The sequence below is a fragment of the Aphanomyces invadans genome (assembly GCF_000520115.1).
Source record: "Aphanomyces invadans strain NJM9701 unplaced genomic scaffold supercont1.24, whole genome shotgun sequence".
Classification (NCBI taxonomy): domain Eukaryota; phylum Oomycota; class Saprolegniomycetes; order Saprolegniales; family Verrucalvaceae; genus Aphanomyces; species Aphanomyces invadans.
Window position 1 is genome coordinate 956362 of NW_008580169.1, and position 11866 is coordinate 968227.

General features: G+C 56.3%; 5 protein-coding genes across 7 annotated transcripts; 4 read left to right on the top strand and 1 right to left on the bottom strand.

The window, feature by feature from the left end:
• Positions 1–552: 552 nt before the first annotated feature.
• Positions 553–3668, top strand: H310_10148 (hypothetical protein). The gene is made up of 2 exons (XM_008876423.1): positions 553–1739; positions 1792–3668. Exons 1-2 carry the CDS (start codon positions 588–590, stop codon positions 3124–3126), a joined length of 2487 nt encoding a protein of 828 aa, XP_008874645.1. The 5' UTR covers positions 553–587; the 3' UTR covers positions 3127–3668.
• Positions 3669–3707: 39 nt separating this feature from the next.
• H310_10149 (hypothetical protein) lies at positions 3708–6448 on the top strand. Its single transcript, XM_008876424.1, has 2 exons — positions 3708–3881; positions 3947–6448. The coding sequence occupies exons 1-2, from the start codon at positions 3719–3721 to the stop codon at positions 6364–6366; spliced, it is 2583 nt and encodes an 860-aa protein (XP_008874646.1). The 5' UTR covers positions 3708–3718; the 3' UTR covers positions 6367–6448.
• Positions 6449–6776: 328 nt separating this feature from the next.
• On the top strand, positions 6777–9442 carry H310_10150 (AMP deaminase). The gene is made up of 10 exons (XM_008876425.1): positions 6777–6887; positions 6950–7061; positions 7110–7390; positions 7438–7596; positions 7651–7829; positions 7877–8125; positions 8182–8382; positions 8433–8808; positions 8855–9002; positions 9053–9442. Exons 1-10 carry the CDS (start codon positions 6789–6791, stop codon positions 9364–9366), a joined length of 2118 nt encoding a protein of 705 aa, XP_008874647.1. The 5' UTR covers positions 6777–6788; the 3' UTR covers positions 9367–9442.
• A 45-nt stretch (positions 9443–9487) lies between these two features.
• On the bottom strand, positions 9488–10492 carry H310_10151 (hypothetical protein). 3 transcript variants are annotated; one of them, XM_008876426.1, is made up of 6 exons: positions 10475–10492; positions 10360–10420; positions 10195–10314; positions 9996–10116; positions 9818–9951; positions 9488–9775 (listed from the first exon to the last, which is right to left on the bottom strand). In XM_008876426.1, exons 1-6 carry the CDS (start codon positions 10483–10485, stop codon positions 9521–9523), a joined length of 702 nt encoding a protein of 233 aa, XP_008874648.1. In that variant the 5' UTR covers positions 10486–10492; the 3' UTR covers positions 9488–9520. The 3 variants fall into 3 exon arrangements, with proteins under 3 accessions (XP_008874648.1, XP_008874649.1, XP_008874650.1); XM_008876427.1 differs by having other exon boundaries at positions 10165–10314; XM_008876428.1 differs by having other exon boundaries at positions 9488–9951; positions 10165–10314.
• A 114-nt stretch (positions 10493–10606) lies between these two features.
• H310_10152 (hypothetical protein) lies at positions 10607–11683 on the top strand. The gene is made up of 5 exons (XM_008876429.1): positions 10607–10705; positions 10753–11015; positions 11059–11187; positions 11231–11273; positions 11317–11683. Exons 1-5 carry the CDS (start codon positions 10676–10678, stop codon positions 11578–11580), a joined length of 729 nt encoding a protein of 242 aa, XP_008874651.1. The 5' UTR covers positions 10607–10675; the 3' UTR covers positions 11581–11683.
• The last annotated feature ends 183 nt before the right edge of the window (positions 11684–11866 follow it).

The window sequence follows — 11866 nt, forward strand, 5'->3', positions numbered from 1 at the left end:
GGTGACTTTTGGTTTATAGGTTTTTCGTATATACGGATTTATATTTTGGCCAATACACAAACGAGGACAATCATTAGTATCACATTATTGGCTCGAACAGTGCGAATTTGAGGATCAAACAACCATAACAGAGGGTATTGTACTTCGGACGCCATTGTGAAAAAACGCGTTTTATCTTGACCGTATGATGACTTTTGGTAGCCACTGTACATCGTAGCGACGCCGTTTTCGACGGCACATGGTTTGCTTTCAAGATCCATCGATCCAGGTCGTCATGGTAGCTGCTCTCGTCTTCCACTGCCGTCGTAGAAGCGTGCGCAATCGCCGCCGCTTCCTTCGTTGCCATGCCAACTCTGTGTCGAGGCCAAGTGGTGCATCGCGGTTGTGTAATATCCGGATAAAAGGATCAGATGTGTTAATACGCATATATTTCTCTACATACGATCTTCAACTGTGAAGGATTCCACCAACATCGCTTTTATTTCTTGAACTCTATCTAAAATTTCATATATATTGCTCTTGTAAGTATGCACATCGTCTTCAACTCGACTTGGCGGTTTCGCTCAGAAGAGCATGCTGGGTGGCTGATGCAGCAGGATGCGACGAAAGAACGAACGGCGGGCAAGCGGAAGGCTGGGGCGAAAGCAGCACAGCTGTCCCCCCTTGTGTTGCCCAAGGGCCATGCGTCTGCGTGTGAGGACAACAACGTCCTTGCGGAACACCACGAATTCTTCCAACGCTTGTGCAGTAGCAGCGACACGATGCCGTCCTTGCCACATCCGTCCATTGCGTTGAGTTCCGCACTGATGGAGGACGGTAGTGCATACTGGCGCCGAGTTGCATTGAGGGTTGTGCATCACCTGAAAGCCGACGAAGTCGTTCGACAGCCCTGTGTCCATGCCGCCCAGCTCTTGCTCGTGTTCTACTTGAGCTGCGATGCTTGGTATGGGCCGATACTAATCCTCGAGGGGGTGGTTCCAATCCTACTACGCGAGTTTTTTCGATGTCGCGCCGCCTTGGAAAGCTCCGGCGACGTGGGAGCTGTACATGGCGCGGGGATGGATGCTGCCGATAGCCCTCGACGGCGGCTACCTGGACTTGTCGACGATGCGCCTCGTCCTCCGGCCCACCATTGCCTGGATGTGTCGGTGGACTGGTTTCGTTACACGCATCGAGCTCTATGCGTGGACTTAATCCACCATGACCAGATCAACTTTGTCTTGCCACTGGGAGCGCAGACGATGCTGTGCCTTCTCCGCAACACCACGCTCCCGCAGACCGAAGTTGACGAATACGACGATCGGAACCCGACCCCCGCCGCGCCACCGACGGCGCAGCTGTCGTTGCCGTCGAACATATTTGCCTTTGGCCCTGTCGTCAGGTCAAAACAGCACCACATTGCTCCTCGCAACAGTCCCCAACACGATCGAGACGCCACCAAGATGGCTGCTCTTGTCGCCAACGATCTGTCGTATTACTTGTACTTGGTCGTGCGAACACTGGTGTGCCTCGTGCACGGCGCAAGAGGGCTCGAGCGTCGTCGGCTCCTGAGCGAGGGCGCTGCCCATGTTCTTGCCGTCGTTGCGGCGCCCCTGCCTCCGAATCAAGCCAACTCTGTCATGAATGGCCTTCCGGCCATCCGCCGGACGCAGCACCGCTATCCACCGCATCTCGCGCGTCTGCTGGATCTGTCATCCATCCAACGCATGGCACGCGCCGGCCTCGCGTCCATCTCGATGGTAAGTCGACCATTCGAGGCTCCATCGTCATTGTGCGCTTTCTGCGGGACAGGACGAGCTTCGCCGCGTCAGTGCGACTCCATCGTCGCAGCTCACCTCGTCGTTGGGCGAATGTCGCGCCAGTGTCGACGCTGTGATTGCCCATCGCCTTGACGCTCTGGAGCGTCATCGAGCAGACGTCCGCCGCCGGCAAGCCGCCGACGCGTGCTTCCGTAACCCCGCCAACTTGTACGAGGCGCGGCTAGGCTCTGCTACAGCTTTGGCCAGCGCGACGAAACCTCTCCACGAACGCCATCGCGGCAACCACATGACCAAGGCACAAGTGGTGCAGTGGACGCGCCGAGCTGACGCGGTGACCAGGCACCTCCTGCACAGTCTCGCGGTCCTCCACGAGGCCGCTGCAATGGAATCGCACAAGCAGTCGTCGCTCAAGCAATGGCTAGCCCAGAAGGATCAAGAGCGCATGACGGCGGCGGCAGCGGCGACCGTCGTGGCGCGCCAACGTAGAGAACTCGAACTCATGACACGCGAGGACAAGCCCCCGGAGACCGAGGTGGACCGCAGGGCTCGACTGCAAGCAAAAGCGCAGCAGTTGGCGCAATGGGAGGCCGAGACACGAATAGCCAACGCGGCGCAGGTGCGGCGTGTGCTGGAAGCCAAGGCAGAGCACCTAGCCCGGCTGGCCATGACGCACGAAGACCGGTACATTCCCCGCGCCGTCCATACCGCCCAAGAGCTCGAGGCGGCGGCTGTGGCGGCAGAGGCGGCGCGTGTCGCCGCGCTTCGTGTCCAAGTGCGTGAACGCGTCGTCCGCGAAGTTGAAGAGCGGCTGATGCGGGAAGAGGATGCGCTCGCCCGTCAAGTGCGTCGGCATCTATGGGACCAGGAGGAAGCGTCCTTCCGCCGCCAACGAGGCCAGGAAGCGGCCGAGGCCCGCCAAATGCGCCAAGAAGACGTACACATGCACAATCTGTGGCCGCTCATTGACGCAGCGGACGAAGAGCGGCAGTTCCAGGCAAAACTGGCGAAGAAAAAGGCAGACCGCGCTGCAGCTCGGCGCCAGCGTCGACTCATCGAACACCCCGAGCTGTATGCCAAGGAGTGGGAAGCGGTGGACGACGGCTCTGCGCGATACTTTCGCAACATTGTGACGGGGGACGTGCAATGGACAAATCCATGCGTGACGCCGTCATGGAATCCGGTCGTGGATGACCAAGGCCGCACGTACTACGTCCATTCAACGACAGGCGAGTCGGTGTGGACGCTGCCGACAGAGCCCCATGAACATGCATGGGACGAGTTCTATACGGACGACGGGATCGCATACTACGTCCACCGCACGACGGGTGAAAGCGTGTGGAAAATACCCGGGGAATGGTCGCCGTAGCGATGCGGAAGGCGGGGACGGAGGTAAAGGTGGACGTGGCGGAGTACCCCTCGACGGCGCGATCGTTCCCGGGAGCTGCGTTGGATGGAACCGAGGACTCCCACGGTGGTTGCAGGAATTCGACGCCGCTCCACGAATACGTTGCAGTGCACATCCGACCGCAACACTTGAAATGACGAGAACGAGTGGCGAGTGTCCATGCGGCTCGCGGGAATTCGTCCATGCTCAGCTGCGTTTGCAAACCAAGACGAGCGTCTGTCTTACCTAGACGCGTCATGCAGCACGTGCTGACACTCCCTTGTGGAGACTACCGCGAGTGTGCGCCTTGCACAGTCAAACGAGTGCTTGACTGCGTCGTGCCCATCTCTCGGCAGCCATCTGCAGTGGCGCCACCACAACTCGCGCGACCGACGCACCGCTCCACGCGACATGCCCCAATCCCCCGTACACTTGACCGTGAAACAGGCCCAACTTTTTGCCATAATTTGAAGAATATTTAATGTTCAATACAAATGATTCGTATAAGTGGTATAATATAAAAGATCAAGGTTCCGATTGGATCGACTTGTGGGCATTTCAGAGGCAACTCACCATGGCAACGCAGATCGTCCACGGCAAGCTCCTCAAGCGCGACCGGACATTCCACACGTGGAAGCTGCGGCATGTACACATGGACAAGGACAGCATTACCTGCTTCAATCACCGCGGCGCGCGACGCGGAGAGCTGTACAGACGTACCGGCACCGGTCCAGGAGGTATGTACCCACCAAGGTCACCGCTCTCGACTGTCCAGCTTACACGATGCGCCGCATTGCGATAGATGTAGGATCAGTAGATATCTCCATTCGACTCTTCGAAGCACCCAAGCCGCATGGATTTGAACTCCGCGTCCGCGACGACAAGCTGCTTTTTGCCGCGGAGACTGAAAAAGACCGCGACACGTGGGTGGACGCCCTCGTGGCGCATTGGGGGGCGTCCCTGGACCAAGCTTCCGTCAACATTTCAACTGACCGCGATCGTAATCCTGTCTTGCTGCGCTTCTCGACCGACCCCGCTCCGATGGCAGCAGGTGCACAGACCGAGGCCGACCCGATCATTGAACCAACCGTCCTCGGGCCGCTCATCGAGCCCTCGTCCACGATTCAGTTCCCTGCCGTGCTGAAAGCAACCGGCGACGTCCTCATGGGCGTCGGTCCGTTAGTCCGTCGCGTGCGGTGGACCGACGAGCCGATCATGGCGGTGGCGTTTTACATCGACTCTGCGGACGTCGGCAATTCCTTTGACGCATTCCAGGCCCGGTCGCTCCCGAGTCTGTACGACGATCCGTCCTTCTACGCCCAACTGATGGACTCTCGCTTCCGGAAGACGTTTGTCTTTAGCTGTCGAAAGCGGCTTTCCCGCAGCGGACTCATCGCCGTCCTCCACGACGAGCTGCGGCCGCGCGTCGGAGGCGCCGTCAACGAGCTCGTGGAGCTCACGACATTTATTGAAAAGTCGCTGCGCAAGGGCGAAACCATGATCTTTACCATCCATCCCGCCGCGAACGTGCTGGATTTCCACTTCAAAGGGTTCTCCCACCCGTCTCTCGCCGCGCCCGCGCTGTGCCGATGCATCCCGTCGCTCTTCTTCGATGCGAGCTCGATCCAAGCCGAGGCCAAGCAAACTCTCATCGAGCGCGTGCCGTACCTATGGGGTCACTTTCCCGCGACTCCATCCCACGCGTCGGCCGCCGCCGCCGCGGAAGTGCACGAGGCATCGGCCAAACACGAGGACGAGGACGAGGATGAGGAGGACGAAGACGACGCTGACGAGGACGGCGAAGAGGCGAGCGACGTGGAAGGGTTTACGTCGGCATTTGGCCCGCTCATCGACCCGACGTCGAGGATCGTATTTCCTGGCATCCTCCCAAGTTCGTCCGCGACGGCCATCCTGCTTGGGACGCGCATGCCCTTCACTGCCGACGGAGTGGCGTGTTCTGTCGGACTGTATGTGGACGCGGTCGCCGCCACCACCCACCTCGTGCGATTCAAGGGCCTTTCCTTCGGCAGCATCGCATCCGACCCCGACTTCTTCGTGGCGTTTACGACTGGCGCGTTTGAAAAGTGCCTTCGCTTCGTCTCGACGACGGCCGTCCCGCTCGCGTCGATGGTCGCGCTGCTGTCCACGTTGCTCCAGAACGCGCATTGTGTGCTGGAAGCGCAGGCCGTGGACGAGTTGATGCGGCCGCATGCGCAGACGCTGTTGAACGTAGGGGACGCCGTCATGGTGGCCATCCACAGCAACGGAACGTTCCATGTCTCGGTCGAGTCGGCCGGGTCGGTCATTCCTCTGACAGCCATGAAGGATGCTGCGCTGACTGTAACGCAGCAAGTCGCGGTCGGTGCGGCGATTCAGAGCGTGTTCTACGGCTACCATGCTGCTGACGTGCGGGCGCGCGCCCAACTCATGCAGCGGCTACCGGCGCTGCTCGATTTGGCCAAAGCCGACGGACGAGTGCACACATACCACGATGAAATCGTCGTGCTCAAAGAAAACTACAACCGACTGACGCCCGCGAGCCGCATCAAGGTCGGGTACTTGTGGCTGTACAACAAGCAGCGGCGAAAAGTTGTGCTGACCAAGTGGTCGCGGCGGTGGTGTCGCCTGGATGGTGTCGTGCTGTCCATCTTCTCGAACAAGAATAAAGCAGCTCGGCGGCCCAAGGAAGTCGTGGTACTGTCGCAGTGTCAAGTGCACGACCTGTCCTCGCACGAAGATATGCTGGTCGAGCTGAGGAAGCTCCATCACATTGCGTTCGTGTTGGGCATTACGCTTGTGTCGGGGAAAGTACTCGTGCTGCGAGCGGACACTGTCGCAGAAGGAACAGAGTGGCTCGAGGCCTTGACAGCGGCAAGTCGATTGCCAATCAAGCTAGCGCCGCCGTCGAGTCGCACCGCCACAACTGCTTCGTCATCTACAGAAGTGTTTGATGCGCCGGCATCTCTTGTGTTGAACAATCCCTCAGTTCGAAGAGACGGAGACGACGACGATGACGAGGACGAGGACGAGGAAAGGAAGTGGAACTCTGCTCCTGCTGCAATCGCTGCAGTGCCCATGAATGACGACGGGATGCAACGACAGGACGTCGGGTCTCTCATCCTGTGGCTAAAAGAAGACCCGCGCAACCAGATCCTGCTCGCGCTCCTCAGTCTGCTCGTGTGGGCTCTCGCGCCACCCGACTCGGCACCCTTGTTCGAGTGAACATGCGCACCCATGATTTCGAACAGCAGACAATGATTGGCTTAAATCACGTATTTATGTCCAATCAAATGTTATGATCCCACGCCATAAAATAAGAGCGGCACCGACAGCCCAACAGCAGCCCTCGTCATTGGAGGCGGGGTGCTCTCTGTGGAGCCCTTCACGCGTAATCGAACGGTGCTCTGCGGAGGAGTGTTATGTGGGATGAAGTTGAATCCGTGGAGAGACTTGAAGGCCCTGTTCCCACAGAACAAGACGTGTTGATGAGCCCAAGATATCGACGAAACAATGTGATGAGTTGCACGAATATTTCGTAAAAAAGAGTGAATTCAGTAGTTAAATTGGGAAATATTTCTCCTTTTGGCACGAGAGCGCGAATTGATGGCAAAGATTTGCATTGTCAAAAATTCCACGAGACGACCATGGCGACCGCACATGTCGAGCGCGACCGAACGCTGTCTCAGCTTTCCATCCACGAAGAAGAAGACACTGACCACGACAAAGTCGATGCGTTGGATACGGTGCGTGCACATCGTCGGTGAGGAAGAGGATTGAGCCGACGAAATGTGATGTGTACGTCTAGCATCACGAGGATCATCAAAAGCACGCGTACTTGCAGTCCATCTACAACAAGGCGAAGGAGAGAAAGATGTCGCTCGTAGATGAGAATGACAATGATGGAGAACCCGATGATGGTATGTGTATGACTCGGATGACATGACAATGACAATGGAATGTCGAAGACCTGAGCCACTTCTTCGAACGCATTCCCGAGCCATACTTGGACCAACGAACCTTTCAGCGCATCAGCTTTAGCGCAGGTGGCGATGAAATCGACCCGGAAGCGGCAGAAGTGTGTGAAGGCATCTTGAAGTGCTTGGCGTTGCGAGACAAGTGGATCAAACACAGCAACGCCATTGTGATTCCAGACGAGGACTCGGTCGAGTACACCACTCCGCTCACGCCTGGACGAAGCAAGTTCCGCCACCGCGACGACATTCCTTACGATATTTTCAGCACAAAGGTACGTTTCCACCAAAACACACTTCCATCGTCATCCGCACGATGTAGGCTCCAAGTGGCACCGACCACCGCATCGAAATCCACGATGGCGTCATTGTCGCGTACCCTAACGAGTCTACCGACCCGATTTTGAAACCATCGTCGCAGGATGAGTTCTACGAAGACTGGTTCGAAGTGAAGCGCATCATAAACTCTGGACCTGTCAAGGTGATGCGGACAGAATCTCCCAGCATCGGTTCTGACCTTCGTTCATCGGCGCAGACATTTGCGTTCAAAAGACTCAAGCTGCTAGAGTCGCGGTTCAACCTGCACGTCCTGTTGAACGGCGACCGTGAACTGGTGTCGCAGAAAGCCGTGCCGCATCGCGACTTCTACAACATTCGTAAAGTTGACACGCACATTCACCACTCGGCGTGCATGAATCAAAAGCACTTGCTTCGGTACGAACAATGGCTCGCGCGGACACTCACCGAAACGATGGCGGCAGGTTCATCAAGTCGAAACTGAAGAACAACCCTGGGGAAATCGTGATCTTTCGCGATGGTCGCTTCATGACGTTGAGCGAGGTGTTTCGGTCCCTCAACTTGACCGCGTACGACTTGAGCGTCGACACACTGGACATGCACGCGTCCAATACGTTCCATCGCTTCGACCGGTTCAACCTCAAGTACAACCCTGCGGGGCAGAGTCGGTTGCGCGAGATCTTCCTGAAGACAGACAACCTCATCGCAGGACGGTACGTCTTTCTTTGACAAGCGTCGACCCACCCTCCCATGCGCCAATCCATGCAAGGTACCTCGCCGACATCACGAAGGAAGTGATGAGCGACCTGCAGCAGTCCAAGTACCAGCTCGTCGAGTGGCGCCTGTCCATTTACGGCCGGAAGCATTCAGAATGGGACAAGCTCGCGCGCTGGTTCTACGTGAACCGCCTCGCGTCGCCGCATGTGCGGTGGATGATCCAGATCCCGCGCCTCTTCTTCCTCTACAAAAAGTACGACCTCGTTGTACGATATCCGGATAATGATATCCGGTTCACCCCAGGGCCGGCGACGTGGACAATTTCGAGCACATGATCCAAAATATTTTTTTACCGCTCTTCGAGGTGACGAAGGACCCGAGCTCGAACCCGCAGCTCCACACGTTCCTCCAAGCGGTGATTGGGTTCGACTGCGTCGATGACGAGAGCAAAACGGACCCGATGCGTGCCGAACGAGGCAAGCCATTGCCACGTCCCGCGGACTGGACGAACGAGTCGAACCCGCCGTACGATTACTGGTGCTACTACTTGTACGCGAACCTCGCAACGCTGAACGCGTTCCGTCGGTCCAAAGGCTTCTCGACATTTACGTTTCGACCGCATGCGGGCGAAGCCGGTGACACGGACCACTTGGCCGCAACGTTCTTGTGTGCGAATGCGGTACGGATTCATGTGTCGTTGGTGGTCTCGATGGATGTGCCTGTAGATTAACCACGGGATTACACTGCGCAAGTCCGCGGCGCTGCAATACTTGTACTACTTGGCCCAGATCGGGATCGCCATGTCACCGCTCTCCAACAACAAACTGTTCCTCGACTTTTACCGAAACCCGTTCCCGCAGTATTTTGCACGTGGTAGGTCGGTGTCGTCCACGGTTGTGATGCTCACTCGCTGCCACTTCAAGGGCTGAACGTGTCCTTGAGTACAGACGATCCATTGATGCTTCATTACACCAAGGATCCGCTGTTGGAAGAATACTCGGTCGCGGCGCAGGTCTGGAAGCTTTCTGGGACCGACATTTGCGAAATCGCGCGCAATTCGGTGCTGCAGTCCGGCTTCGAGCACCCGTTCAAACAGCACTTCCTCGGGAAGAAGTACTATCTGCCGGGTGCTGCTGGCAACGACATTCGCATGTCCAACGTCCCGAACATCCGCTTGGACTACCGCCACGAGACCCTCACCAGCGAGCTCGCGTACCTCCAGCATGCTCATGGATGACAACGCCGCACATGGTTGAAGCAACTTGCTAAAAAAGACAACGAGTAAAATGTATAACGCGTTTATAACCCCGATACCCCTGTATATCACCCGTATATACGTGGATGAATCGACCAGAGAATTGTACATGACGTTGCGTTTAATATTTAACGCGTTAGAAAAACGTAGTTGACATCGGGGGAAACACCACCTCTTGCTTGGAGAAGCGGCCGCCCGCGATCTTTTTGGTGACGATGGTGCAGCGCTTCGCCGAGGATGGCGGCTTCTGCGATGGCGAAAGAGGCGACGGTATTGACGGAGGTGTGACATCTTGGGAGTTGGGTGGAGACGTTCGCTGTCTCCTCTGGTCGCGCTTTGCGTCGTGGAACGCTGGACTGGCCACTCGAGATGCGCGTGAAAAGTGCCGAAGCTAAAAGGTTGTCACCATGGATGGATTTGTGCCGAAGATCACCTCATCCTGCTGTTGCCGCTTTAGATTGACGACTTTCGTGGTCTTTGACGTCGTGGATGGCCGAATAGTCAACACGCGGTTCATTTCGTTGGGGAGATAGCGTAAGATGGCAGCGTCCGCATCGACGCTTGTTCCTGAAATGAAAGATCACGCACGTAGTCCCTGCACATGACCAAACCTGCACGATGTTGAATGACGAGACTTGCAGAATGTGCATGGCGGGTTGTGGAGTGTGCCAATAGAACATGCCTTGTATCGTCGATCTTCTTGAGGTCTTTGAGGGAATTGGATGCAATGAACTAGACAGGGCATCATGTTTTTCTGGCCCGGACGCATCACGGACAAACCTGTGCACAGAACACGCAGACCTGGACGACCTGCATCTGCTGAATGGCTTCAGGGTCATTAAGAAGATCGGAGAATTGCTGAAGGCCTTCGTGAATCGCAGCATTGCCTTGCCAACGTTCGCGGAACAGTTTTCGCGCGAGCCAGATTTCCTGGAGCAGCATGATATCACCAGCACACGGACCACTCGCACGTACATTTCCAGTTGCCGGCTCGACGCCAGATGCATACATGTGCTGGCATAGGGAACAGAGATCCCTACATCCATTCGCCGTGAGTGCGACGCCGACTGTCTTGCCGCATCCCACTCACCGGCGCGGCATTGCCGGCAAGGTAAAAAAAGATCAACCAATCAAATCGATTTCTCAAGAACCCAACCAATCACAGTACTCTTCCGAAACAGCCAATCGCGTTGTCGCATGGTTGACAGTTCGAGATTGTGAGGGCTAGTCAGCTTCCATCACGCGAGACGCCGTTGAGGCAGCGCATGGATTCTGTCATTTGGCATCGAAGATGACATCGCGCAAGTGGACTCAAGAAGAAGTACGAGCAGCCGAGGGTCTCAGTCCCCGTTCTCATGACCCCTGTAGGACGAGAAGCTTCGCGCGGCGGTGTTGAAGGTCGGCGCGCGTCGATGGCGTGTGGTCGCGACCCAATACTTTCCCCATCGCTCCCAGCAGGACTGTTGCAATCGGTGGCACGAACTGCAAGCATGCACATCGATGCATAAGCGACCGTGGCTCGCGTTCGAGGATGACATCCTTGTGAAGACTGTGGCCAGGTACGGCCCGAAACGGTGGGGCTTAATTGCATCGTACATTGCCGGGCGAAATGGCAAGCAGTGCCGCGAGCGGTAGGAAGGGGACATGGCGAATAGATGGTGAAATGCGGCATAGGTGGCACAATCATTTGAACCCGTCGATCAAGAAAGGACCGTGGGAGCCCCACGAAGATGCCAAACTGATTGAACTCCAAGCCAAGTATGGGAATCGGTGGGCGCTCATCACAAAGGCGCTTCCTGGACGGTACAATGGCTTTAATTTCTTGGTTGACACGTGCTGCATGTAGCACGGACAACGCTGTGAAGAACCACTGGCATGCCAACCTCAAGGTACTGGTGACCATGGTGCAATTCTGACCTGATTGGCGCGTAGCCGGCAGACCCCGTGCTATCCCCTTCCAAGCCAATTCAACAATGTCGAACTCAGTCATCAGCACCCCCTCTCTTGGCGACATCACATCTGCCTCTGAGACTCAAGATTGAACCGCTACGCAAGCGAAAACCGCCGCCCCCATTGGCTTCCGCACCGCCAGCGACGGAAGTCGTCGACGAATTTGCATGGGTATCTGACGAATGGTCTTCGATGGACTTGTCTGTGTGGGACGACATGGTCATCCAAGTGTCGGATGTGCTTTGACTCAGCGAGGTTTATGGACAATTATAATGGTAGAGCAAAACGATTAATTTTTGATTGGGCACAGCATGAATTGGATAAACATGCGACAACCCTATATCCGCGAAAATTAGGTTTTTTTTCACTTTTTTCACCGAGGAGGGCATTTTTCAGAGACGGAAATTGCTGCAAAACGATTAATTTTTTTATTGGGCAAAGGATGCAATTGGATGAAATGCCATGGGGCACGACAAGCCAATACAGTGCGCGCCACATGGATAGAAACAGAGCACTTTGATTGATTTTTGCG

What these genes read in the sequence shown, in the direction of transcription:
- H310_10148 (XM_008876423.1), top strand. Translation starts at nt 588, where the DNA reads ATGCAGCAGGATGCGACGAAAGAACGAACGGCGGGCAAGCGGAAGGCT. An exon ending in GCCTCGCGTCCATCTCGATG is followed by an intron (nt 1,740 to 1,791) that starts GTAAGTCGACCA and finishes TCTGCGGGACAG; the next exon opens with GACGAGCTTCGCCGCGTCAG.
- H310_10149 (XM_008876424.1), top strand. Translation starts at nt 3,719, where the DNA reads ATGGCAACGCAGATCGTCCACGGCAAGCTCCTCAAGCGCGACCGGACA. An exon ending in TACCGGCACCGGTCCAGGAG is followed by an intron (nt 3,882 to 3,946) that starts GTATGTACCCAC and finishes GCATTGCGATAG; the next exon opens with ATGTAGGATCAGTAGATATC.
- H310_10150 (XM_008876425.1), top strand. Translation starts at nt 6,789, where the DNA reads ATGGCGACCGCACATGTCGAGCGCGACCGAACGCTGTCTCAGCTTTCC. An exon ending in AAGTCGATGCGTTGGATACG is followed by an intron (nt 6,888 to 6,949) that starts GTGCGTGCACAT and finishes GTGTACGTCTAG; the next exon opens with CATCACGAGGATCATCAAAA. An exon ending in TAAACTCTGGACCTGTCAAG is followed by an intron (nt 7,597 to 7,650) that starts GTGATGCGGACA and finishes TCATCGGCGCAG; the next exon opens with ACATTTGCGTTCAAAAGACT.
- H310_10151 (XM_008876427.1), bottom strand. An exon ending in TCGAGCCGGCAACTGGAAAT is followed by an intron (nt 10,315 to 10,359) that starts GTACGTGCGAGT and finishes ATGCTGCTCCAG; the next exon opens with GAAATCTGGCTCGCGCGAAA. An exon ending in TCTGCGTGTTCTGTGCACAG is followed by an intron (nt 10,117 to 10,164) that starts GTTTGTCCGTGA and finishes TGCCCTGTCTAG; the next exon opens with TTCATTGCATCCAATTCCCT.
- H310_10152 (XM_008876429.1), top strand. Translation starts at nt 10,676, where the DNA reads ATGACATCGCGCAAGTGGACTCAAGAAGAA. An exon ending in GGCAAGCAGTGCCGCGAGCG is followed by an intron (nt 11,016 to 11,058) that starts GTAGGAAGGGGA and finishes AATGCGGCATAG; the next exon opens with GTGGCACAATCATTTGAACC. An exon ending in ACTGGCATGCCAACCTCAAG is followed by an intron (nt 11,274 to 11,316) that starts GTACTGGTGACC and finishes ATTGGCGCGTAG; the next exon opens with CCGGCAGACCCCGTGCTATC.